Source organism: Siphateles boraxobius, unplaced genomic scaffold (assembly GCF_051911475.1).
Source record: "Siphateles boraxobius isolate OS27281-9 unplaced genomic scaffold, OSU_SipBor_1 55, whole genome shotgun sequence".
Taxonomy (NCBI): Eukaryota; Metazoa; Chordata; class Actinopteri; order Cypriniformes; family Leuciscidae; genus Siphateles; species Siphateles boraxobius.
The window spans coordinates 11257812-11283989 of NW_027509181.1; the positions used below are offsets into that span (position 1 = coordinate 11257812).

A 26178-nucleotide genomic window follows, 5' to 3' on the forward strand; every position below is an offset into this window, starting at 1 on the left:
AGCTGTTCACTTACGATTAAATTTCATAGTTGAGATCACAAATGAAATCTGACAATTGTCTCATAAATGTAGTTTATGTTAAAATAACATTAAAAAGCTGTAAAAGCCAATGTGCATGTGCAGTCCAGATCATTGACTGTTTCTATAGCAACTGAAGCTTCTAACAGAAGCTGCAGTGATGTGATGATTGTATATTTTTTATTTATGCCTTATTGTGTGTTGCACTTTCTCACATTCATAGTAATATGAGTGCACAGTCTTTCTACAGTGCTTATCATAAGTGAACCTACCCATGCTAATGGGCTAATGCATGGGTGTTTTCATCCAGTGTGGACCGAATGAAATTCAGCATTTAGTTGATCCTGATGATAACCACTCATTGTCACAGTTTTAAACACGTCAGCTTTCTTCTTCCATGAGGGGGTTTGGCATCACGGCATCTTTGTTTCCAGGCAGACCATTAAAGAATGTGACACACATCTCCCGGAAATCCTGTAGAATTCACCCAATTAGATGACGACTTCAAAACTCCTGAAGTGATTCCAATTTTGTGTGCCAAGTGCATCAGATGTTCAGCCAGCGGTCTGTGGGCATGACGTCTGAGGCCCTGTCCCAAATGGCACACTTCATATGCACTTTCGGTGTTATGGACTTGCGATGGCTGCCGCGTGTGCATGTGTTAAGTCCAAGAGACTGTAGGCTGTCCCATTTGTTATTTTAGGTTTCAGAAGGGTGCTTGGCAAGCGCCCACTTTGCGGTCGATATGCGCCCTCGATGCGGATCTAGTGTGATCAAAAGCAGTGTTACGCCACGAAAGTGCGGAAGACCGTGAGTGTTCATTTAGGGACAGTGGGCCTGAGGCTGAGACAATAATGGATTCTACTGGCTTTTGTCATGTCGGACTGATCGTGTCCAGTGCAGACACAGTGTCAGAATCATTTCAGGGTAAATGCTGATTCATGTTGACAGCGTTACATCAAACAATGAGACTTACAATCTGAATGGAGTTTGATTTGATTTAATGGTACTATTTACAAAAGGGTGTTTTCTTTTTCTTTTTTCTGCAAATGATTTAACTTCTGAAACAGTCCAAATTACAATGAAAACTGTCTCAAATAGCTATGAAGAGAAAGAAACATCAAAGAAATAAAAAAAGACATTGTGATTGTATGAAAAAGAAAGAGACAGGGCCACAACAATAATGTCCAGTTGCATAGCAAGTAGATTCTCGAAGAGGCGACAGTGCTGAGTAAGAACACTAATATGGGGTCACATAAACATTGACTAAGTGAAGGAAAAACAGACACCTTGCTAACACAAGACTCCGTAAAACTCCATAACCTGAGAAGGGCAGGTCTGTGTGAAACATCCGACTCCTTTACGAAGGAATACAAAGTACAATCTCAACAGATGATGTAGAAAGATCCAGGAACATTTAAGGACCGAAGTGTCAGATCTAAACTAATGTGCACTAAAGGCTTTGTTTTGCAGAGCTTGCAATTTTTCCATTACATTGTGATACATGATGTCATAAACATTAGCATGCTCCAAATGCTGCTATGAAATTGTTAAAAAGAAAGAGAAAGAGGGGAGGGTCGAAGAAGAGAACAAGATATTGACGCCCTGTGAAGTGCTTTTTAACTGAGGAGAATATCTCTGCTTGGTGCACGACCATCAACTGAGAATAATGCGGCAAGTATTTTTGTCAGGTTTTGGTTTTTCACTTCACAAAACAAGAATACATTTAGAACAAGTCAGCAGAGAGGCACCCTTTGGTCAAGCCCTCTTTAAGTCTGCTACACAGTGCACTACATAGTGTTCACCTGACAGGTTAGAATACCACACTAAGTCCCAATGATATATTTAGCTGACTATGAAAACATTTATGGAAACAACTTTCATACATCTCATTTACATTTTTCTTTCATTTTTCAGGTTTAGCTTTACTATGTTCGGTAATATTCACTAAAAACTGTGAAAATAATTGGCTGATGTTTGAATATCAAACAACAGAAGTCCCGACAGAATCTTTTTTTTTTTTTTTGATTAGTATGAGTTTTTTCTCAATTAATGCCATAGGAGGTGTGGTTTTAAGGTTGTTCCCATTAGTGGGTGGGATTTAATGAGTTCGTCGTCACGGCGAGGAAGCGTCACTCTCTGACTCCGCCCTGCAGTGGGCGTCGGCTCTGATGACAGTGGGAAAGCTCAGTTGATCCTTGTCCATCTCCGGCTCCACAACTGGGTCCTCAGGCAAGGGAAAACTCCTGAGTTCCCAGGGCTGGACCGTCTGCCAGGAAGACACACAGAGTGTTAAGAAAAGCATATGAAATCAAACAATGGACAAATCTATTTTTAGCGCTTCTTAACAAGGGCCACACAGTTCTCTTACGAGAGGTTCTCTCATATTGCGTAAGTTTAGCTTACACTATGGGTAAGATTCATCTTCTCGAGATATTGAATCCAAAAAATTATGCTTAATTTTGTATTCATTGTCAACGCAGTGCAGCAGCTAGCAGACCTAGAGCAGGCCATCTCGTGTGCTCATTGGCTCATTGGCGTGTGCCCTGCGGGCAACTGCTGCAGCCTACCAGTGAGCCCGGCGTGGCGTGACGTCACGCCCAATGAAGGGCGCCCGTGCCTTTATAGCGTCACAGCCCGCCAGAATGGGCGTGGCTTAGCGTATAAAAGTAGGGGCTGTAGGCTGACTTCCTTGATTTTTCGTCTCTTCAGCGAGCTCTTCGCATCGCTGGATCTGAGAGAAGCCACCGCCGCCGTCGAACAAGCAAAACAGCCAGCTTAGGACAGCGCTGAGGAAGCCGGCCGTCTTCGCCACCTTCAGCCATCCGTGCGAGCTACGCTATCCGGCGACATATCCTTTTATCTCTGTATTCTGTGTTCTACACTTCCTAAAAGAGCAGCGAGACGTGTATTTCAAGATGTCTCGCACTTCCTATGGCTCGTGCAGAGCCGCTTAGCGTTGGAGACCGCCCATCTGCGCTCTCTGCCTGGGCCAGGAACACGCAGCCTCGCCCTCTCGATGGAGGATGCGAACTTCCGATGTTGACCCTGCGGGCTCGAATCGAAGTCTTTAACCACAGCGCCGCGCGGCTAGCTCTCTTTACGTTACAAGAGAGTTTCCCCGCCCTCACGCCCCCGTTTCGCGCGTCATGCAGAGCCCTCTCGAGCTCTCTGCATGACCCGGACGGGCATCATCTGTGTCAAATGTAGGTCCCGTGCCCACTACTAGTGCGCGCGCCCTCATACAAACACTGTTCCCAGTTCTGCTCAACCAACGAGCACGCGGCTAGCTCTCTTTATGTTACAAGAGAGCTACCCCGCCCTCGCGTCGACATTCGCGCGTTATGCAGAGCCCTCTCGAGCTCTCTGCATGACCCGAACGGGCATCAACATACGCAACGTACTGGATGCGTGGTAAGAGCAGAAATTTTTATACAGTTCTGCTCGACCAACGAGCACGCGGCTAGCTCTCTTTACGTTACAAGAGAGCTACCCCGCCCTCGTGTCCCCATTCGCGCGTCATGCAGAGCCCTCTCGAGCTCTCTGCATGACCCGGACGGGCACCATCGGTGTCACATATAGGTCTCGTGCCCACTACTAGTGCGCGCGCCCTCATACAAACACTGTTCCCAGTTCCGCTCGACCAACGAGCACGCGGCTAGCTCTCTTTACGTTACAAGATATCTACCCCGCCCTCGCGTCATGCAGAGCTCTCTGCATGACCCGGACGGGCATCAACATACGCGATGTATGTTCACCCGAGGGACTGGTTTATATCTCTAGATCTGAATGATGCCTATTTTCAGATTCATATAATACCCCGTCACAGGCAATTTTTGAGATTCGCCTTCGACGTTCAGGTATATCAATACACCGTCCTGCCGTTCGGCCTGTCCCTAGCACCCCGTACATTTACGAGGTGCATGGACGCGGCGCTCGCCCCCCTGAGAAGTCAGGGGCTGCGAATAATGAACTATCTGGACGATTGGCTGATATTGGCACAGTCAGAGACAGAACTGCTATCTCACAGAACAGTGCTTCTCAATCACTTGGAAAGCTTGGGTCTCACGGTCAACTGGACCAATAGCTCATTACTGCCCAGCCAGTCAATTTCCTTTTTAGGAATAGAACTGGACTCGGTGACCATGACGGCTCGTTTATCGATACAGGTGGCGGCACAGGTGGCATTTATCGACACAGGTGGCTAGGTGGTGTATCTTTCCAGAAGGGCAGCTTCCTCCCTTTGAAAACATTTCAAAGGATGTTAGGCTGTATGGCATCAGCTGCAGCGGCGCTTCAGCTGGGCCTACTCGCGCGTCCCGCCGAGCCTGGGTTTCTGGCGGCCAGAAAATCAGAGTGACTCAGACCTGCATAGCGGCTCTGCAGCCCTGGTAAGTAGCCGACTGGTACCAGCAGGGAGTGATGATGGGAACCATCTCTTATCGGAAAGTCATTCGACAGACGCGTCCATCTCGGGTTGGGGCGCGCTGTTCGAGGGCAGACCGGTCTTCGGCCAGTGGTCAGACCAAGAGAAGTGTTTTCACATAAACTGTCTGGAAATGATAGCGGTCGAGAACGTGCTGAAGCGCTTCCTCCCGTTCATACAGGACCAACATGTTCTTGTCCGCTCGGACAACATGTCTGTGGTATCCTATGTAAACCATCAGAGATTTATCCAGAAATCTCTGCAATCTGACGGAACGCCTCCTTATTTGGTCTCAGATGCACCTGCGTTCGCTGAGGGCGGCACATGTGCCTGGCCATTTGAATGACGGCCCAGACAAACTGTCCAAGGACAATGTTCCCCCAGGGGAATGTTCCCTGCACCCCCAAATGGTCCAGAAGCTGTGGCGCCTATTCGGCAGAGCGGAAGTCGACCTATAAGTCGACCTACACGTATGCTTTCCCTCCGGTCTCTCTGTTACCACAGGTGATCAAGTGAATCAGGGAAACGCGCCACTCAGTGCTCCTCATAGCCGCGTTGGGAGAATCAGATTTGGTTCCCGGAACTAGCACGGCTGTCACTTACAGCTCCCGTGGCCGATTCCGGTGAGGGCAGATCTCCTCTCTCAGGCTCGCGGCGCGATCTGGCATCCCCATCCAGAGCGCTGGTCTCTGCACGCATGGTTGATCAACGGGTACTCGTTGCCCTGCCAGAAGGAGTGATGAACACGATCACGCAGCCTAGAGCTCCTTCCACGAGAAGGCTCTACACGTCTAAACGGTCGGTGTTCTCCGGATGGTCCCCCGGGCACCGGCTCAGTGCACTTTTATACGCTAAGCCACGCCCATTCTGGCGGGCTGTGACGCTATGAAGGCGCGGGCGCCCTTCATTGGGCGTGACGTCACGCCGGGCTCACTGGTAGGCTGCAGCAGTTGCCTGTAGGGCAGCCAATGAGCACGTGAGATGGCCTGCTCTAGGTCTGCTAGCTGCACTGCACTGCACTGCGTTGACAATGAATACAAAATTAAGGATAATTTTTTGGCTTCAATATCTCGAGAAGATGAATCTTTCCCGTAGCGTAAGCTAAACTTACGCAATACTCGTTCCCTCTCTTGAGAGAACCGAGGTTACGTTAGTAACCGAGTATCGTTTTTCAGCACTCTTGGTTCTGCAAGTGTTTTTCCCATGCATTTTCTCCATAGGCATTTTAAAAGTCATATAGTCATAAGTCTTGAATCAAAATTAATAGCAAAAACATAAAATATAAAGGGCAATACAAACGGTAACAGTTTATAATAACTGCACGCTATTAATAATTAGTTAAGTATTAGTAAACAGTTATATCATCATTTATAAAGCATTTATAGACATTATTAAGCAGTTTATAAATACAGCTATAAATGCTTTATTCTTGATTTAAAAGCACATCTATAATGTGGTTAATATTTGTATTTTCATACTTTATTAATGATCAATTTATCATTTCTAAATGAAGTATTGCATTATTTATAAACCAGTTATTTAAGAGTTGTCAGTGGTTTATAAGATTACTTAAAAAGTGTAAGTAAATGATTAATAAACTATTTAAATGTACATTCATGCATATTATTCAGACATATAGTCATAGTTAAGTGTTAATAAATGCTTTATTAACACATATTTATACTGTAATTCAGGGTTAATTCGGGTAGTTATAAGGCATTTAGTAGTGGTCCGTTAACTATTTTTGTGAGCTCATCTAAAGTGAGGACTAGTTATGCCTTGTAAAGCTTTTAGAAAGGAGATTTAAAGGCTGTTAAATATTTCTATGTTCTGTATCACTTTATTATTCCTTTATTTTAACCAGGAGAATCACATTGAGATATTGCTATCTCTTCTTCCAGAGAGACCTGACTGGAAGATCACTGTGTTGTGTTTGTTTCATTTTTCTGTTTAGAAGATAACTGAGTCTTTAAATCTCCTTTATAAATGCTTTACAAGGCATGAATAGTCCTCACTTTAGATGAGCTCACAAAAATAGTTACTACCTGAATTTACTCCATTTACTTACACTTTCTAAGTGATCTTATGAACCACTGACAACTCTTAAATAACTGGTTTGTAAATAATGCTATACTTCATTTAGAAACTATGAATTAATCATTAACAAAGTATGAAAATACAATTATTTAACACATAGATATGCGTATAAATCAAGAAAAAAGCATTTATAGCTGTATTTATAAACTGCTTATTAATGTCTATTAATGCTTTATAAATGATGAATTAACTGTTTACGCATGCTTAACTAATGATTAATAGCGTGCAGTTATTATAAAGTGTTCCCGAGTAGGGTTCACTTTATAAGCATTTTCCTATGGAGGAAATGAATATGATTTATTTTGTAAACTGCTGAGCACAGTTAAAGTGAACAGCCTGAGGACATGTGCATGTTACCTTCTCTTCAAAGGTGCAGTCTGAAGTGGAGCCGCACGTGTCTTCGCTGAACAGCAGTCTGTGTGTGTCTCTGGTGTACGGTGTGTGTGCGTCCCGCGAGCAAGGCGTGTCGGGGCTGGGTGGGCTCAGTGGGGACGGCACTGGCCCGTAGTCCTGCAGCAGGTGGAAGTGACTTGCGTCTGGGGAAGAGGGCTGGGAAGGGTTCGTCCCGACTATTGATGGTGTCGTTTGCCCGTCCAGGGATTTATAGGACCTGAGGAACGATATGGTTAACTATTAACTCAAAATCAGGAAAACCTTTCTTTGGTAAGATCAAGTGGGACGAGCACCTGCTGCATCTCCTCTTGGCAGGTGCCAGAGCCGTCCATCGCCAGCGAGAACGTTCCTGGTCCTCACATGGCTGATGGTGTTTCGAGAACATGGCATCTGAAAGGTCCTCCACCTACACAGAGAAATTATTAGGTGACATCGCTAATAAGGATCGACGATATTTGGAAATGCTTGAAGAGGAAAAAAAGATGGATGTTTTACCGGAATGTTATCGTCTTCCTCTGCCAGTGGTTGGGCTAAGGTGTCCACTTCTCTCCATCTGAAAAACAGAGTAGACATTGTTTTATACATTATATAATGTATTACAGATATTATATTGTGGATTACATTGTAAGCGACAGAGACACACCTGGGTGTGAGAATTTCTTTGTACTGAAGTTTCTCCACTCTGGTGGTGGCAGCCACTGACATGGGAATGACGATGTTGTTGATATCAAACGGACTCTCGCCTCTTCTCCTCCGTATGGGCTGTGGAAAAGAACAAAAATGCAAGTAATAAATGAAAAATGATCACAGCTACTCTGTACCTTAAATCCACACTGGAAATTGGTGGCAACACTGGCTCGGCCTGTTGTTTCACAGTTGAAAAGGAAACGGATGAGACAGAAAAACAACGATTTACTAGAGACGCAAGTATACGCATCAAAATTGAAGTGTACAACAATACTGCTCACTAACAATGTATTCGCAGAATTAAATTAGAGATTTTTAAAGACCATTTTTAAGGCCTGCACAAATAAAATTATTATTCTATGTGCATCCGGTACAAACCCATACAATCTCATTCTATTAATAGTTAAAATACTCAAGGCACGTTTTATTCAAAACATACATATGCACTGAAATGATACATTACATACCTATTAGAGGTCAACAAATATTGTATTTTACTGATATGATAATCTGTTTAACAAAAGGCAATAGAAAGTATTGTGCTGATACTAGTAAAATCTATTAATCTTAGTCATTTCTTCTTGTTACATTGAGGCCCAGAAAGAAGCCCCAAGAGCTTGTTAAATGAAATGCCAGATGCTGTATATTGTGTAACCAAAATATCAATAATATCCAGAAAAAAAAGTTATGATGCATAATGCAGGGCTTTTAATTATACAAAAGCCTGAAATACACTGGGAATCTTATTTTGAAATATCTATGCTTTAAATACTTCCAGCTGCTCATTCAAAAAGATTAGTGAGATAAAATTTGCACTCTCACAATCACCTTCAACGTATTACATTATATACATCAGAACGTGCAAAAGTGGCACATTTTGACTTTGAATGTGTTTTGAAGGTTCACATAAACCATCGCTGTTGCATTTTTCTGTCCCTAAATTTAAGCTCTCAAGTAATAAATAAGAATTTTTTTGACTTTTTTTTTTTGACTTTTTTTTTGCATTTTTCTCCCTCGCTTTTCCCCCCCGATAGTATAGTGGCAAGAAAGGGGGACGGGATTAGAACCACAAGCTGGGTTTCACATTCCGAAGTCACCCAAAGTTTCAATCGTGCCACGCTCCAGAGTGCTATGGGCTGTAAATAATGAACGTACCACGCTGTTTCCCAGAGGAGTGCTGCTCTCCACGGGGAGGGAGAGCTGTCTGGTCAAGGGACTGGTGTTGGAGGAGTGAAGGCTGGACAGAGACGGACATGGACTGCCAGCATCCATCATGACTTTTGGTGCTATATGAGAGAAGGAAATATATACACACACATATAAGACTGATATGTGCTTATTGAACATTTAATTTCAAAACTGCAATTGTTTTAGTTTAATTGTACAGGTGTATTTTTTGCCCCTGTATCTTTAATTTCATTTTGATGCCATTTTTCCCCAAGCCCCCATTAATTTCCGTTAATGCGTACACCCCATTCATTAAACTGACAAGAGATTTTATGCATGCCTCATTTTATGCTGCTGCCGGTGGTTGTGTGTGGCTGAAGTAAAAGTATTAATTAGAATGGATTATTTAAAGGGGTCCTATTATGTTTTTTCAACTTTCTTTAGTGTGTAATGATGCTGTTTGAGCATGAAAAAGGTCTGCAAAGTTACAAAGCACAAAGTCACTTCAAAGGGAGTCAGTATATCAGTAAGGACTGTTTCTGAACTTCCTGAAACGCCTCTATTGTAGCCTTCAGTTTTCCGGGAACAAACATTTCACAATATTCCTAATTTAAATAATTCCCGGCCAAGGCATACACAAAAACAAGGGGCAATGCCTGGTTGATTCGTGTTAGTAGCGTGTTGTGATATTGGTAAGGGGTGTCACATATCACATGCTCGCAGCGGTTGACCAATCACAACACTAGTCTAGCCAACCAATCAGAGCACATTGAGCTTTTCAGAAGAAGGGGCTTCATAGAGAAAGGAACTAAACAGAGCGTTACTGGCAGACTGGGAAGAGAGGAGCTGCAACTATGTCAAATATGTGGGGGGAAAAAAGTGTTTTTTGAACATTCAAGCATGAAAGCCTATTCTAGTAGAGCCCCCCAAAAAATCAAGACTTTAAAAAAGGACATAATACCACCACTTTAGGACATATTTGGAGTCATTTTTGTATGGAAGGCAGTGCACTCACAGTCTGCTCTGTCCAGTGAGTGCTCTCTGACTCTCTTCCTGTTGTGACTCCGGACCAGCACACGATCCGCCCTGCAGGGTGTGAGTGTGTCCGGTTTTGGGACACATGAGATGTTGTCCACCTGCTGCCTGTGCAGTTTCTCCAACCTGCTCTTGTGACGGGCCAATCCTGACAGAGAGAAAGAATTAAAAGTGAATTACTTTGGCCACTTAGTCGCAGACTGTGAGAATCAACATGTTCGTGTACTTACGGACTGCGGCCGCATGCGAATTTGACAGTCTGAATTTGTGTTTAGAGAGGAAGGATGATGATGATGATGATGATGGTGGTGGTGGTGGTGTGATGGAGAGCTTGTGTTTGAGAGAGATCTTCTTCGGCGGTTTGATCCGGTCAAAGGGACGAGTCTGCCAATGAGACCTCAACACCTTCTGCAACTGTAAGCTAAGAGCCACGTCTGAGAGACCAACCAGAGGAAGAAGAAGAAGAAAGAGTTAAGACGAAATTGTTACAATTAAATGATATTTATCACATCTAGGGCCCTGTTTACATCTGGTATTAAGATGGGTTTTGGTCGATCGGATCACAAAAGAAATCAGAACAGAAGTGGTTGAAAGTGGACAAAAGAGACAAATTAAAACACCAGGTGTACACGGGTATGAGTCTGCCTTGTCTACTTGTGATCTGATCGACCAAAACGTCTTGATACCAGGTGTAAACAGGGCCTAGAACTGCACCAACTAATTAATAAAATTGATAATCTGTGGATTGTGAATTTCTGACAAAGATAACACATTAAAGTGCATAAAAAACCTCAATTGTTCAGGCTTGGTAAATTCTTTAAAACTTTATTTTATTTTATCATTTGCTGAATACATAAGCTTTCCATTGATGTAAGGTTTGTTAGGATAGGACAATTTTTTTCCGAGATACAACTATTTGAAAATCTGGAATCTGAGGGAGCAAAAAAAATCGAAACACTGAGAAAATCGCCTTTAAAGTTGTCTATTTATGTTCACGATTGTGCTGCATTCACTCACAAAAATAAATGTTTTATATATTTACGGTAGGAAATGTATCTTCTTGGAACATGATCTTTACTTAGCCTAATGATTTTTGGCATAAAAGAAAAATCTATAATTTTGACCCATACAATGTATTGTTGGCTATTGCCACAAATATGCCCATGCTACTTGTGACTGGTTTTGTGATCTAGAGTCACATTTTATATAGCAAAATGATTTCACTACACACACATTATGTGTAATCTATATATAGTGATATTAAACCATTTAAAATGGTTTTTATTAATATATGCATGTGTGTGTGTGTGTCTACATCTCACCCGATTGCATGGACAGAACGGGGTGGATGCTGTGGTCTTGATGTGCAACTCTCTCCAGCAGAGGGCAACCATAAGGTAAGTCTGGTTTGGAGAGAGGACATGCAATCCCACACATGACACATGAACCATTGACCTCACATCCTAGTGGAGGCGAAAACGACGCTCTCTGAACCTGATAAAAGGAGGAAACTCACTTCAGATACACTTTAAAATAAGCAAAAAAGGTTCTACAGGAATATTAATACATTCATTTACACCAACAAGCTTCACACAAACCTTGCCATTGAGATTGTGGAAAGTGTTTGGGTGGATTAAACGTCGTCTTCTGCAGGTCACCAGCGGGCGTGTTCGTGCGGATGTAGAGCTGCTGTCCAGACTCGAAGGACATGTGTCGGACATTTCTGCCACGCTACTGAAACCAGAAAATGTAAAATGCAGTTTTTGCCAAGCTAATGGATGATATGACATTGAGATACAAGACACCACTGCATTCACCCTGTCTGGGTTCATTTTGCAATAATGGCTGGTTAATAATGTAAAATTAAAGTTATATTATAATGTTAAAGTTTTTAGGGCCTATTTCTATTAGATGCCTAGATGTACTTACATCAAATAAGGAGCTGTTAGGCATGTACTTAAACTCTAAAAAGTGTGCGTGTGTGTGTGTATGTATATATGGTGCTGCTGTAATGTGTTAAATCTAATCTACACAATAAGTGCATTGTATACAATGATTAATTGAAATGTTAGTACATAGTAGTTAAAGGCACAATATAAACTGGGTCTAGTTATAATAATGTGTTAGCATATGGTAACAACTAAAAAGTTTACTCCAACACAATATGAAATATTAGCATTTTGTCCAAACCTAAAAGAGATGTCGTTTTCAGATTTGTCTGTCAAACGAGACTGGGATTCTGTGAAATTCTGGGATGTTGGTGAGGTCAGGACATTCTTATTAGTCTCCATTATATTCATGGTTCTCTGGCAGGAAGGGGCGGAGTCTCCCAGCTCCACAGGACCCTGCAGAGAGCATGTGAAAAATAAAAAACTACAACTTTATACAGCTAAATTAACATTTATTTCCATTAAACTAATTCCCAACATTGGATACGTGTTTTTTTTTTCTTTTCTTATAACACAAACACTTTCTACCACACACACACACACACACACACACACACACACACACACACACAGCGTGTCTGCTAACCTTGCTGGCGCGCAGTTGGCGGTAGATGTCGACCTGCTGTCGGATGCGGTACTCCAGGTCTGATATCTGAGCCTGCAGCCATGTCCAGTGACTGATGATGGTGGCTCTTTCCCTGGCAAACCGGCCTTCTGCTCTTCTCCATCTGAGACAGAAAAGTGATCCATCCGGTTAAACACGTTTAAGTCAGACATTTAGTTGTTTAGCTAACTAGGAGAGTCGTTAGAGGGTTAGTTCTCATGGTCTGTTTACTTCAGGGAGTAGAAACTGGCTGTGACGACTCAGATAAAACAAACAGGAAACCCTTTAAATTATTCTCTGTAACTTTTCCAGCCCTGATGGTCCAGATTACAGACAAAATCAATAATTTTGACTGTAATAATGATGCATAACACAGAGGGCACTGCTAAACACATTCAGCACAGACACCCACTTACACATGCCACAATACTATTCATCCCTTTTTTAAATATTGCCATAGTCTTTGTCACAGCCCTGCAAAACAAAACTTGCCAGCTTGAATTTCAACCACTTCCTTTGCAACCAAGAGATGGCAGAAAATGGAAATAACGTAAGACAAGGGGTAGGTGATAAGACCAAAATATATAAAATACAAGTATTTTTTTCACAATAACCATATATAGCCTACATCATGATATAGTTCTTTTTATTGGAAATAAGGTTATGATGCCAAAATTTCAGATGAAACTGAAATGTCACAATTATAGATTCCACACAAACCTAGCCTAACTAAATGTAAGTTGAAGCTTACCAAAGACAAGTAAATAGTCAGAAATATAATCAAAACAAAGAATCTAATTACAAGCAATGAGACAAATACAATAAAATAAAGATACAAATGAAATAGAGTGGTCTATCTAACATGAGTAATCTAGTAATAGTGTAGGAATAAATACTACAGAAATTGAATAATCAAACGTTAAATAGTCTTCATGGTATGAATTGAATACACAATGATTCTTACTAGGGCTGCACGATTTGGGGAAAATGTCATATTGCGATTATTGAGGTCAATATTGCAATTGCGATATAATAAACAAATGGTTTAATTAGTCAACTTGCTTGGTTCTCAAGGAAAATGCACACACAGATTAGTGATAATCCTGAAATGTGTATTTCTCAACTCAAACTAGCAACAACTACTGAATGATCGATGACACCTATAATGATCAATAAGCCATTGATGTCTGGATAAAAATATAACAACTTCCTGTCTAACAGGTAGGACATACAGAAATTGAATAAAGTTATCAAACAGTCTGTGCTGCATAAATTTAAAAATGTATATATAGTCTAATCCTTATTAAAGTTACAAAAGTTCTTTAGTCAAGAGCAGTGAGTGTTTTCTCTGTTCCCATTGTTCTTCGATTAACTTTAACGACAGTGATAATTAGTGGCTACTGTGTACTGTCCCTTTAAAACCAGCTGCTGCTGACAGAGACGCAGATCTCACAGATTCTTTCTTATGCCGATTCTTACTGAAGTTATTCAGTCAAGAGCAGTGATTTAATATTTTTCTTTTGTTGTTTGGTTAACATTAGGTATATGAGGCTTCTGTCACTTTGAGACCCTAACACACAGATCCAATATACTGGTACACCAATATACTGGTACACATCTGATTTTATCCCAATTGTTTATGACTGTTCACGTGAACACTCGCCAAAACGGGCATTTTCATAAACCGTGAAATACTCAAAGAAAAGCACAATAAAGAGCGAAAAAGAAAAATTCATTACTTATACTGTGTGAAAAAACATCTTTCAGATCGGCATGCAAGTACCAAATTGAATTCTGTTTGAATTTATCTTGTCGTGCTTGAATGGTCTAAACTGGCAAGGCTTTAAAAAATGCATAGAAAATGATCAACTCTCATGGCGACACAACACTGCAGAGTCATGTGAGCGTAACCGCAATAGATAATAATCCAAAATTTCTACTGGCCCTCAACCCTACGGCACCAACAATTTTTATTTTATTTTTGTACCATTTTTTGTGTGCATCTACCCGTTTATATAACATTACTACAACCCATGATTTACCATTGCTAGTTTAATTGGAGTGTTTCATATCTTATGGGGAGGACAAGCTTTTCATTAGGCAAAAATCTGAGTAGTGCGAGATTTTAGTCAACATTTGAAAGAGAACTTTCTCGAGCAAGGTTCATGGCTGGTATTGTGACTACAAACACGACACTGGCTGTCCAAGCTGATCTATCAGGGTTTCAAGACACTCCTGTAGTGTGATCGGTACACTCCTACACAAAAGAACAACACCATCTAATGGAAAATGTCCCTCTCAGAACCACCAGCACACATGGGACAATCACAAAAATTACTATGTTCTGACCTGAGGTCGAATGTTTTTGTAGAATGACTACATAATGACTCACAAAATACATCAATTTAAACTCAAATCAACATTTAACATCTATTTATTTAATAAATTAACATGGGATGGGATGAACATGAAAAAAATGGGATGATGTATAGTCAGATAATCACATAACATTTAATTTGTGTTAATGATCAACTGACTGTACATTATCACTTCCATGTAACAATTTCAAAAGCCAGGCCTACATTGAGTCCTGCTCTGAATAAAGTGACTGAATTATTCATGCTAATTGACTGCAGCCCATTTAAGAGGTGCCACACTAAACTTTGAGCATGCAAAATTTCTTCGGAAAACATTATTCAACGTAGAATACATCCAGAATGTAAAAATAAACTATTCCACTTTACTGCAACCCTACAAATTTATTTTGTTTCAACTAATGCCGGGTTCAGACTACAAGATATGAGTCTGATTTTGGCAAAATGCGTTTAACGTAGGGTGTCGTGGTGATTCGTAAACAACAATGGGCATTTGGACAAGAATCAATTGTTTAATATCCCATAGTGTGTTGTGTCATAGTGGACAGAAAGACTAGCATGTTTAATTGTTTTGGTCCTCCACAAGGGGTTCCATCACATCTGTTTTGACAAATAGGCGCACAGAAGCTTTCAAACATGGTGGTATAAGAAAAGAGAGCCGATGGTAGTGGTGCTGCTAGGTAGAATTATACAATGGAGGAAAGGTTCATTGAGCTACGGCAACAAAACTCCTGCATTTATGATTTAGGTTCTCCCGAGAGACGACCACGACAGAGTGAAAAAAGATAAATGATGACGAACGATAGCGGAGGCACTACAGCAACCCGGTGAGCACCGGAATTAGCATTAAGCTAACACGCAGCTTCAGTAGCCATTGTTTGTAGCTTCGACGACATCACGCGCGCAAATAGTGATTGGTCGGGAAGCAATATGTAGTCTGACATTTCTTGTCCACGACAAGAATTTAGTCAAGATCGCAAAATCTGACAGCAACTATTTTAACAGACAAAAACATTGTGTAGTCTGAACCCGGCATAAGAGGTCAAGCAGAGACGGATCAATCTTCTATTGGTCATACATCTTACCATATACAAATTTGCTGTCAATGTTCACAAAACTTGAACTTTGGAATGTAGCAAAGTTCACTTTCCTGTCTCCTACATTTACATGCATATCAAATCAAAATCAAAGTTTATTTATAAAGCACCTTAAAAAACACACTGTGTACCAAAGTGCTGTACAATTTCAAACAAATTAGATAAAACACAATAAAATACAATGAAGAATACAATGTAAAAATACTATAAATACTATAAAACACTATAAATATAAAATCAAAGTCTAGCGGTCAGCAAAGGCTTCATCAAACAAATATGTCTTAAGCTGAGATTTAAACATGGTTACAGTAGTAGAGGATCGGATGAACATTGGTAACCCATTCCACAACTTAGGAGCAGCGACCGAGAAAGCACGATCTCCTTTAGTTTTTAGACGTGACCGAGGAATATGAATGGAAGTCAAAGGAACGAAAAGTGTAGAGTGATTGCCCCTTTAAGCGTGATTATTAACGATATAACAATTGCTTGATTGTTGTAATTCGTCGATCTACTCTTCCATACGTGGGACGTGTGCGTTTGGACGACGGGGAGGGCAACAACAAAGGAGTCGTCCTCCCTCGCCGTGCCTGCTGTGAAGTGAATCATCTTGTAATTGTGTTTCATAAATCACATTGGGCTGATGGAGGGAGTACAAAGACAGAGTCATTTAGCATGAATGTTCTCCTGCCTTTGTTCTTGGATTTCAGACTGTGAGACAAAGAGACTGGATGAACCAAAACACAGATAAATACCAGCTGGCTTATCAAACCTGCCTGTTATTTTTCACTCATACAGATCCAGGGTTACACTGTGTTTTAGGTTAAAGCGAGAATGAAAGCAGTTTTATAACAGGGAGGGATACATTTCTGCTCTGTAACTAGTGAGTCTCGTGAGCTTTTTTTGCTTTCGACTGCTAGAACGTTTTAAGGAGTTTGCTAACTGAAATAAAACCTGAATAAAATACTTGCAAGTGACATTTAAAATTGCATCTTGCAAAGCTATCACAAAAACTGGGCTAAAATAGTCAATTTTAAATTGCACAGAACTATATTAACTAATACATTATCATTTGTAATCAAGTATATTTTCACTTTCTATTTTTATTGAGCTCTATACAATCACATTCCTGAATGCATTGCACAAAGAAATCTAAAGCTTAAAGAATACAGAATCAGTTTTGACATGAATGCTTAGCATACGTGATAGAGCTGCACAATTAATAATTAAACACCCACACAATTTTATTCCTAAATGTCAATGATTCAGCTATTTCGATTAAACCTTTAAAAATCACAGCGGAACATTAAAATCTGTGTTCACGCTGTCGCTGCGCTGACCCAGAGGAAGCAGCTATAGGTATGAAACAGCTTCAGTCTTTTCAACCACACAGTATCATTTCTGTCTTACAATAATTTTTTATCATCACAGAATTACTGGGATAAACGTTTATAGTTCAGATATAAGCACTAATATCTATGGTATTGATCAAAATAGAATAAATCACCTTTTGAAACCAACTCAACACTTTAAATTTGGATTGTATAAATTACACCAGTAGCTGGCGACAAGGGATTGCAAAAAAAAAATTGTCATTGAATTATTCAAGAGATTTGTACGCCGATTCATCCAGTAATGAAAAAGTTAAGTCTTCAGGAGGGAGTCATTGAATCATTCATTCAAAACTGATTTTTTTTTTCAAACAATTTTAATAGACTGTTTTGTTCAGTAGTCCATTCCAGATCAAGAGAGAATCGTGATCTCTATTTCACGAGTACTAGTACGCATACAGCTGAATGTGTACGAGCTGAACATTTGCGAACACAGGCCCTCGACACATACACACTAAACAATGTCTAAAATATTTCTATTATAACATTACGAGCAATAAAAATCTATTTGTACTAGTTTAAACAAGACTTGCAAGACCATCTTTTTAAGAGCTCCTTGCAGTTTTCTGTCAAAAAAGATAGATGGTTTAACAATTTGAAAATGAAGGAATTAAGACAGAAATAAATATAATTATTGTAATTTTACAGTTGTAATGTAAATTAAAATTATTATTAAAATTATTTCAGTAAAATAATATAAAAGTAATAATTATTTAGTAATTTTGTCATTTAATAATGTTTAGCTATATTATTATTTAGTATAGAGAAAATTATAACAATAACATTTAAAACTATCATTATATATATTACTATTATACCATTTTGAAAATAACTAATAGAGCAACCTTAGCCATCTAAAAAGCACAGCAAACCAGGAATATTTTTGATTAAATTTTAAATTGCAATCAGCTTTTTTTTCAGGCAAAAAATTATTTAGATAAATTAGATTTTATTCCCTTCAAATCGTGCAGTCCTAGCTGTAAGCGTAGGTTTGTAGAACAAGGGGCATATATAAAAATCTGAAAGAATTTAAGCATCGGGGTCGAAAGCACAGCTGTAATATTTGAGTAATGACGCAAAAACATGCACAAGGACGAAAGCAAGAATGGAACAGATGGATGGAGAGAAAGAAAGAGAGGATAAAAAGAAAAGAATTTGAGGTGGTTAGGCTTGGCAGAGAATGCAGAGGAATTATGGGGGGAAATGGTGAAAAGGGCTGGAGAATGCAAATGGAAAAAGAGAGTGTCTGAAAAAGTGAGAGAGGAAAAAGTTACGTAACACGAGTCGGCTCGGCTCAGACAGCGGGAATGGGAGGAGAACATAAGAGACAATAGTGAAGGAGGATACTACAATGAGAGAGATAAAGACATGACAGAAAGAGCTGAAAAAAAGGAAAATCATAAAAGTCCTGACAAAATGACATGCGTTTATGATGGGTTACATTTCCAAACATCATACCCCCAAAAAATATATCAGCTCCTGTCAAAGGCCAACAGCAGATTTGGGGATATAATGAAAGACTGAACTATTTTCATAAATTTAAACACAATACCAATAAACATGACAGCCCGTGCTTATCTGGATCGTAACACAAACAAATACAATGATAATTGTCTTTATCAGAACAAAAAAAGGCACTTCTTGTCTTGTCTTTTTCAACCCCTCAATTTCTTTACACCATAAATGAAATCATGCAACAGTATTTCTTTATGAAAATGTTGTTCCAAACCTGTATGATGTTCCTTCTTCTGTATAAGAGTATAAGATAAAAACATTTTTCAAAATAATTTTGTTCCACAGAAAAAACAAAAACGTCATACTGGTTTGGACCGACATGAGGGTGAGTAAATGATGACAATTTTCATTTTTGGGTGAGCTATCACTTTGAATCATAATGACCACAAACTTTAAATAAAATATGCTAAAAAGTTATTTCTGTGATGTGAAACACGACCTGGACATGTCTTTGTGAGATTCACCCACACTATTATCAACATAAGCCAACAAACATTCCACCATCTGTCAACATACTCAAAGGAAAATAGACAATTGTTTTGTTTTTTTTTTTAGCAATTTTTCCAGTAAATGGAAGATAAAAAAAAGAAGAAGAAAAAAACATCTCTAACGCCACTAAACAACATTCACTTCAGCATTTGGTGGATTAAAGTGGTCTTTAATTGCAGTGATATTAAATCTTCCATTTGCATAGCAGCTGTGTTCCATTAAAAGCTTCCAATAATAAGTGTGGGTGTTTGGGATCAATGTCCTTGGATGTACAAAGTTTAAATTCATCTTGATTTAACTGCAGTCAGGGGTCAACAAGCAGGAGTTCCTCATACTCCAATTTCCCAACCGTCACACTGTGATGTCATAAGCATGTGCCCAGACAGATTAGTCAGAGAACGTTGCTTGCAAATGATGAAACGGCACTGAAAATCAACAACCATGAAAACAAACACATATTTAGTGCAGGATTATCATGCGTTCAGCCAGCAAACACACACCAGGAACAGATTCAGGCAATGTGATCATGCTGTTTAGTGAAACTGGGGCATGTTTCAGTGAGTTCAAATTTAACATCCAAAATCTGCATTCACGGATGCCTGATTATTTAGGTCAAAGGTGTAAAGCCAACTCAGCAAGCTGCTAAACGGCTCCTTTTAAAACAGCTTCCATTAATAAATCAACCTTAAAACCTAACATCGGTTTCAATCCACTTCCTACGTTATCTCCCTAAATATTTAATCAGATAAAATATGATCAAAATTAATCTAAATGTCATTGGGCTGATCTGCAAAGCAACAGGATGTGAGCACCAATATTTGAATATATATATATATATATATATATATATATATATATATATATTTTCAACACAACTGGTTTGAAATGTGTGTTTCTGTTAGGCAGAGCTCACAATGCCTAAACTGTTATTCCGTGCTCTTGTCTGTATATGCGTAAGAAAACAGGAGGTGTGCACAAAATTTACACATGAAAGTGAAACAGCTAGAAAAACTCTTTTTTTATTTTTTATTCATCACCTGTGGTTTACTTCGATTTCAATATTAACCCAAACATCAGGGTTCTCCGTATCGCCCCCTCTATTTTCACCTACGATGAACCACTCCCCCTCAGGAGCCAAGCAGGAAATTTAACCTTGCTTAAGTTTTCAAACAAGTCCACAGCTGAGGAGGACAGGACAGCCCAAATTACTTCAGACTAGACTCCATAATGACAACAAGATCTATGATCTCACTGTACAAACAAGGTCGGAGGGAAAATTAACAGTGACTCTCTACAAGGTTCAGGGCATGAACACACAGGCCTAAAGTCACAAACATGCCCCCACGCTCCCTTGGGACTCCCGTGAACAGCCCATATGTAATATGCCTGTGATAGCAATGAAGTTACAATGGTTTGATGAGACTAATTCAAAAGGCGCAATTGACTTACTTGTGCACTGTTTTATGCCATTTAGTAGAATAAATAGTGTGACTAGTGTGTTCAGACTGAAAATACCAAAAAGGAAAAATAAAAAAATAACAAGTGGAATGTTGGACACTTTATGCATTTAACAATCACAGCAATGATCTAAACAAAATCAGTTTTTAAAACCACATATGTACGCAGTACGCAACAAGGGGGCTCAATTGGTCTTAGAACAGAGCCTTTTACTAGGATTTTTTCTTCAGCATTGTGAAGTACATCTGAGTTATCGAAAAGAAAAAATGTAGGGCATGGACTTGGTTGTTGATTGGATTTTGAGATGTGTGGGCGATACTGTAAAGTAAAAAGTTCACAATAAGATCTATAACACGCATTTAAGAAAATACATGGGTGAAATTTCCATTTCATGCTGACTTTAAAGGTAGGCTCTTTCTGAAAACAAACATTTGACTTACAGTTTAATATGACACTGGTCCACATCCACCCTGACAAGCTCCTCCTCCTCGACGTCGCTCTCTCCTCCTGAACTGCTCTCTGTGGCGTCCGAGTCAAACTGAGTCTCTGTCGCGTGCAAATGTGTGGTGCCGCTGAGATGCAGTCGCTCCAGTTCCGAGGCCACCCTGCCACCCTTCAAAAACCGACTCAAATTATGTGAGTGCGTGTCAACAGAAGCACGAGGCCCTCTCCATGCCCCTGGCTCCGCCCTACGGCTAGCTGTCGGGGTCAGAGTGCGGTCCAGAAAACCAGAGAGTTGCTGTTTGAAATGCCGCTCCACCTGTTTGGCCTGCACTACCTGCAGACGCTTGCGCAGACGCAGCAAGCGGCTTTCGATGTCCGTTTGCCTGTGTTGGCTCTGTTGAACCCGATCCTTGAGCAGAGCCTCCAGGTTGGGTGTTGATAGGGTTGAGTCGTCATGGACTGGGGAAGAGCTAAGGGACGAGGGACAGTTGTCAAAGCCAACAATATTGCTACTGTTTGCTTCGACAACCATTCCACCAACGGGACTCTCCAGTTCTGCTTTAACCTCAGACAAAGCAGTGAGCTCCCTATGTGATGACACACCTTGAATGCTTGGTGTCAAATTCTGTTGTGGCTTCACATCACCGTTTTGTCCGCTGGTTGTGAAGGTACCGACGGACTTTGAGGACACGGATAACAACGCTTCCCCGTTGGTGGAAGGCTGGTTGCTGTCTCCGTTCACTGTGGCCACACTGCCTTTCTCAGCCACGGCAGCACTAGGTACGGCCACTTTCTTAGAGAGTCCGTTCACAGGCACCATGGTACTCCCAGCTCCGCCACCGTTGACAAGGCTCTTCAGTTGTCCTCCAGTCAGCTCGAGGGCGTGACGCTTTCGCAGCAAGAAGTCGCTGCCAGCAGCAGCGCTAGGGAATATGGAGCCGCTCAGCAGGCCGTGGCTCTTTAGCACCGACTGCTTGAGGACACCTTGCAGCTTCAGTGACTCCTTGACTTTGATGGACGGGGACAATGATGTGACATCAGAGCACAAGTAGGGTGCCAGTTTGCCCAGAGATGGGGCTTTCGACAGGGGATCCTGCTCCTGACCCTTGACGTTGTGGTAATGGGTGAAGTTCTGACCGTCGTCGGCGTTGACGTGACACTTGCCGTTGCTGTGGGCGCCAGTAGAGTCCGAGACAGAGTCGGAGATGAGGATGTTGCTGGCGTTGCTGTTATTCTCTGTGCTGCCGGGGGACAGGGTGGACGAGGGAGAGGCGAGTTTGAAGCGGATGTGGCGGGCTTCGGCTGGGGCGTCAGTCAGAGCGGGCGCCATCGCAGCCATGCAGCCTGCACCTCCAAACCTTCACTCCAGCCCACCTGCACAGCCTGGCTGCAAAGGAAGAACAACACATTTAGGAGACTGCTTATATGCAGAATATTTTGAGACGTAAATCACAAGAGTATATACTTTATACAAATATATAAAGGCTTTTACTTAAAAGCCTTTATATATAATGCATTAACTGTGCCTTGTAATAAACCTTATAATACATTGTATGGTCTCATGAATATCTGCAAACAAGGTTATTATACATATAATACTATTCACTGAACACACCTTTAAAACAAAAAAACTATTTCAGATGTAACAAGAATCCGCAAATATTATAATGCATTTTACATTACAGTTATATATGAAAAGATATTATACATTATAATGGATTGTACATAATGAATACCTTTATAATGGATACAGTATACATAAAGTCATTCATCTTTAATAACAACCTCCTGGAGACACAAGCTATTTAAATAAGCCCTCTTAATTTTAAATACTTCACCAGGAAATACTCAGACAAGCAGTTTGCAACTCATTGCACTTGTGTAATCTGCATATTTATGACTAAAAAAGATATTCAGTGAGTGGGGCTAGAATCTCCATTTATCCACACGAATTGTGTGACATTATTACTACAAATTCTTATCCAGAAGGTTTTCTTATAAGGCGCAGAGCTTCAAGGCCTCATTTTGTGCCTGAAATTGTGGAGGCTTTCATAAATAATATAGGCCTAGGCCTACTTGAAACCCAATTTGCAATCTCTGGACGATATTCTTTCTTCAAAATTCAAGCCAGCAGGCCTCCAATGAGATTTTTTTCACCATTCCTAACCTAACCATTCATTAACATTTAATAATAACCTGCTGGAGAGACAAGCTATTTAGTCCACTTAATGTGTAATACTTCTCCAGAAAATATATTTTACAACCCAATGCAGTTCTTTTATCTGCCTCGTTATGTTTGAAATAGTATATGTAATGGATATGACCTCCCCCAAAAAATGAATTGTATAAGGAGTTTTCCTATCTTAACGGTTTTCTTTCAACCGGACTTATTTTTAAGCCTCAGATTTCAGAGGCATTCATGAGGAAAATACCTGAAACACAACTGAGGGCTCTGTCCAATATTCCCAACAAGATTAGTTTTTGAGGGAAACACCTCGGAACAACATGCACTGTTTAACCATTCACACACACACAAAAAACAGGAAAGTACACAAAAAAAATTAATTGGGTCAATTGTGATGCCATATTGGCTTTGAACTAAAACACCAGATCAATTAAAATAAATACAAGCCAGAAGATAACTAGAGATAACAGAGTGAATGAACACAAACAGGACTGTTTTATCAGCACTTCTTGAACATGAATTTGCCCTGATGCTCTTCACCTTAATAAACTCACAGACCTCAACAGAGAGGGGAGCATTATCATAGTCATTAGTATGGAAAGACCTACTCTATTCAGGCTTATGTAAGAGCAAGCCTCCTCATTGCCCCCTCCTCCTCCTCAGACCATCTGTGTCAACGGAATTAGGGATATGCCTTTAGGCCTCATCAGATAAGAGACTATCTCTCCATGAGTACATGTAGAAGGTTCTGCTCATGAATTACTGCCTTATAAATACCATAACTCAACATTAGCATTATAACATTTTACTGTTAATAAAGCATGACAGTGTTCCTTCATAATGAAATTAATAGCCTTTACATTATTAAAGGAAGTATACTGACATGACAGAAGATGCTGAAAGATTTTACTAATATGTCATGATATTACTTGGCAGCAGTCTCCCTTGAGAAGTACACTGAATAAGATTTCTTAAGTTAAGCTAGCTTTTATTCGATTTACCAGTGGTGATAAATGATATTTGTTTAAAAAATTACCAACTGCTGTAAAAGCTGTTTATTTTCATGTGTCTCTCTCAGATATGCTTTGTAAGCACAAGCAAAAAATAAATAAAAAACGTTTAATAATATTATTAATAAAGCTAATGCTTTTAGTAACTCGTTCAATTCCATGACATGGCTTGGAACCATGTCACCATGACTGGTGGTCATGTGATGTCAACATGGTGGTGCCCGTGAGGGGGCGACCCCGCGCTATGTAGAAGAAACTGCTTTTTCTTGAACACTGATGTTTTAATAATATTTCTCAAGAGTGAACTTAAGTAATTTATAATTAGCAACACATTACCGAGTGCATACTTAATCTACAAACATTAAAACAAAACGCCGTGCCGTGTGTATTATCCGACAGTTATCGTGTTTGAAGACCCTAACTAGGTTAATATGTCAATGTAGTAAACATGACAAATCCGGTTATGGTTTAACAAAGGAAGGGGCGAAGCGAGCGTACCTTAAAGAACCCACGAGTCTGTGTTCGCGCGAGTAATTTCAAATAAAAATCAAATAAATGCGGGAATTTCGCATGACTGCGGTAACAAGCGAGCTCCACCAGAAAATAATACAGGAAATACAAGAATAATAAACACTTAAGTTCGCCATAAATAAGGAATGTGTATTAAATTAACGTTAAATTCGTTTCTAAAAGCTCAGACACGAATGCCTGTCTAGCTTCTTACAACCAAAACGCACAAGTCTAATATTCCCCACACCACTTCCGTGCATAAATTAAATAGCATTTCAGCTCAGTCTCGACGTAGGCTAGATGCTCATAAAAATACATTGTAAAGGGCCAAAGTTGATTTTAATGCATTCCTGAATATCTCTCAAGCACCGTACAGTAAGCAGGACATTGCTATGCTCTCAAACGGCCTTGATTGCGTTATGCAAGTCATTTTAACCACAAATTTGAACGAGAGCCGGCTTTAAACATAAGTTGTTTAGTAGAAAAATTAGGCCGCGTGTTGTAGTAGCATCAAAAAAGCGAGGATATATGCGTCCCTTACTATTAAAATGGTGAATAAATAATACAAAAGAACACGTGTGAGTTTATTGCATGACAAAGTACTAGAGAGTAATCCGTTGTAAAGGAACAAGAAGCGACCATACCAGCTTTCAACGCCCCATAAATAAATTTGTACATATTATTCTTGCACATACAACAGTTCATGGAATAAAATGAGTTAAACAGGAAGCTAAGATATGTGTGCAGGATTAGGTTTATGTAACATAAGTGTTGCTGCTCGAGATCGTCCACTAACAAAGAAAAAGGAGGAACCTACCACGTGACGGGCGCGCGATCCGAGGGAATTTCGGCAACTATTCCACCGACCTTTGGCTTTAATAGCACAATAATGTCACCAAAGCACAAAATAAGCCGTTTGGTCAGGCAACCTCGCCGCCTGTGCCATATCCGTGTCCGCTTCGTGAATAACAACCCGGTTTCAGGACCCCTTTTCGTTATCGGCTCCGGAATCACGAAATGGGCGATACTAGACAACACCTTGCTGCTGCTGTCCCCTTCAGTGGATCATGGATAGCAAATATATATATATTTTGTTGTATATTATAAATCGATTGTTTGCTCAGATACGAATTCTTTTCATATACGCCTTTATTTACAGATTTGAGGTGTCATAGACCACCGGTTTCGAGATCATTTTCTCATCGTTGGAGGGAGAAACGCACGAAAGATGGCGCCTCGTTCGTCTCCCTTGGATTTGAGCCTGACAAATACAGATGCAGAGCGTGTAGCGAGAGAGCCTGTAGGCGGGAGACATTCTCACGCCCGCCGCT

The 26178-nt window shown here is 40.3% G+C and overlaps 1 protein-coding gene across 2 annotated transcripts; it reads right to left on the minus strand.

Annotated features, from left to right (window-relative positions):
- Positions 1–1002: 1002 nt before the first annotated feature.
- kansl1a (KAT8 regulatory NSL complex subunit 1a) lies at positions 1003–26178 on the minus strand. 2 transcript variants are annotated; one of them, XM_077206204.1, is made up of 14 exons: positions 25665–26178; positions 21139–22529; positions 12359–12500; positions 12014–12168; positions 11422–11557; positions 11146–11317; positions 10054–10257; positions 9804–9971; positions 8777–8907; positions 7578–7696; positions 7430–7487; positions 7228–7340; positions 6899–7151; positions 1003–2287 (listed from the first exon to the last, which is right to left on the minus strand). In XM_077206204.1, the coding sequence occupies exons 2-14, from the start codon at positions 22479–22481 to the stop codon at positions 2135–2137; spliced, it is 3147 nt and encodes a 1048-aa protein (XP_077062319.1). In that variant the 5' UTR covers positions 22482–22529; positions 25665–26178; the 3' UTR covers positions 1003–2134. The 2 variants fall into 2 exon arrangements, 1 of the variants encoding a protein (XP_077062319.1); XR_013195608.1 differs by lacking the exons at positions 1003–2287; positions 6899–7151; positions 7228–7340 and having other exon boundaries at positions 7578–7796.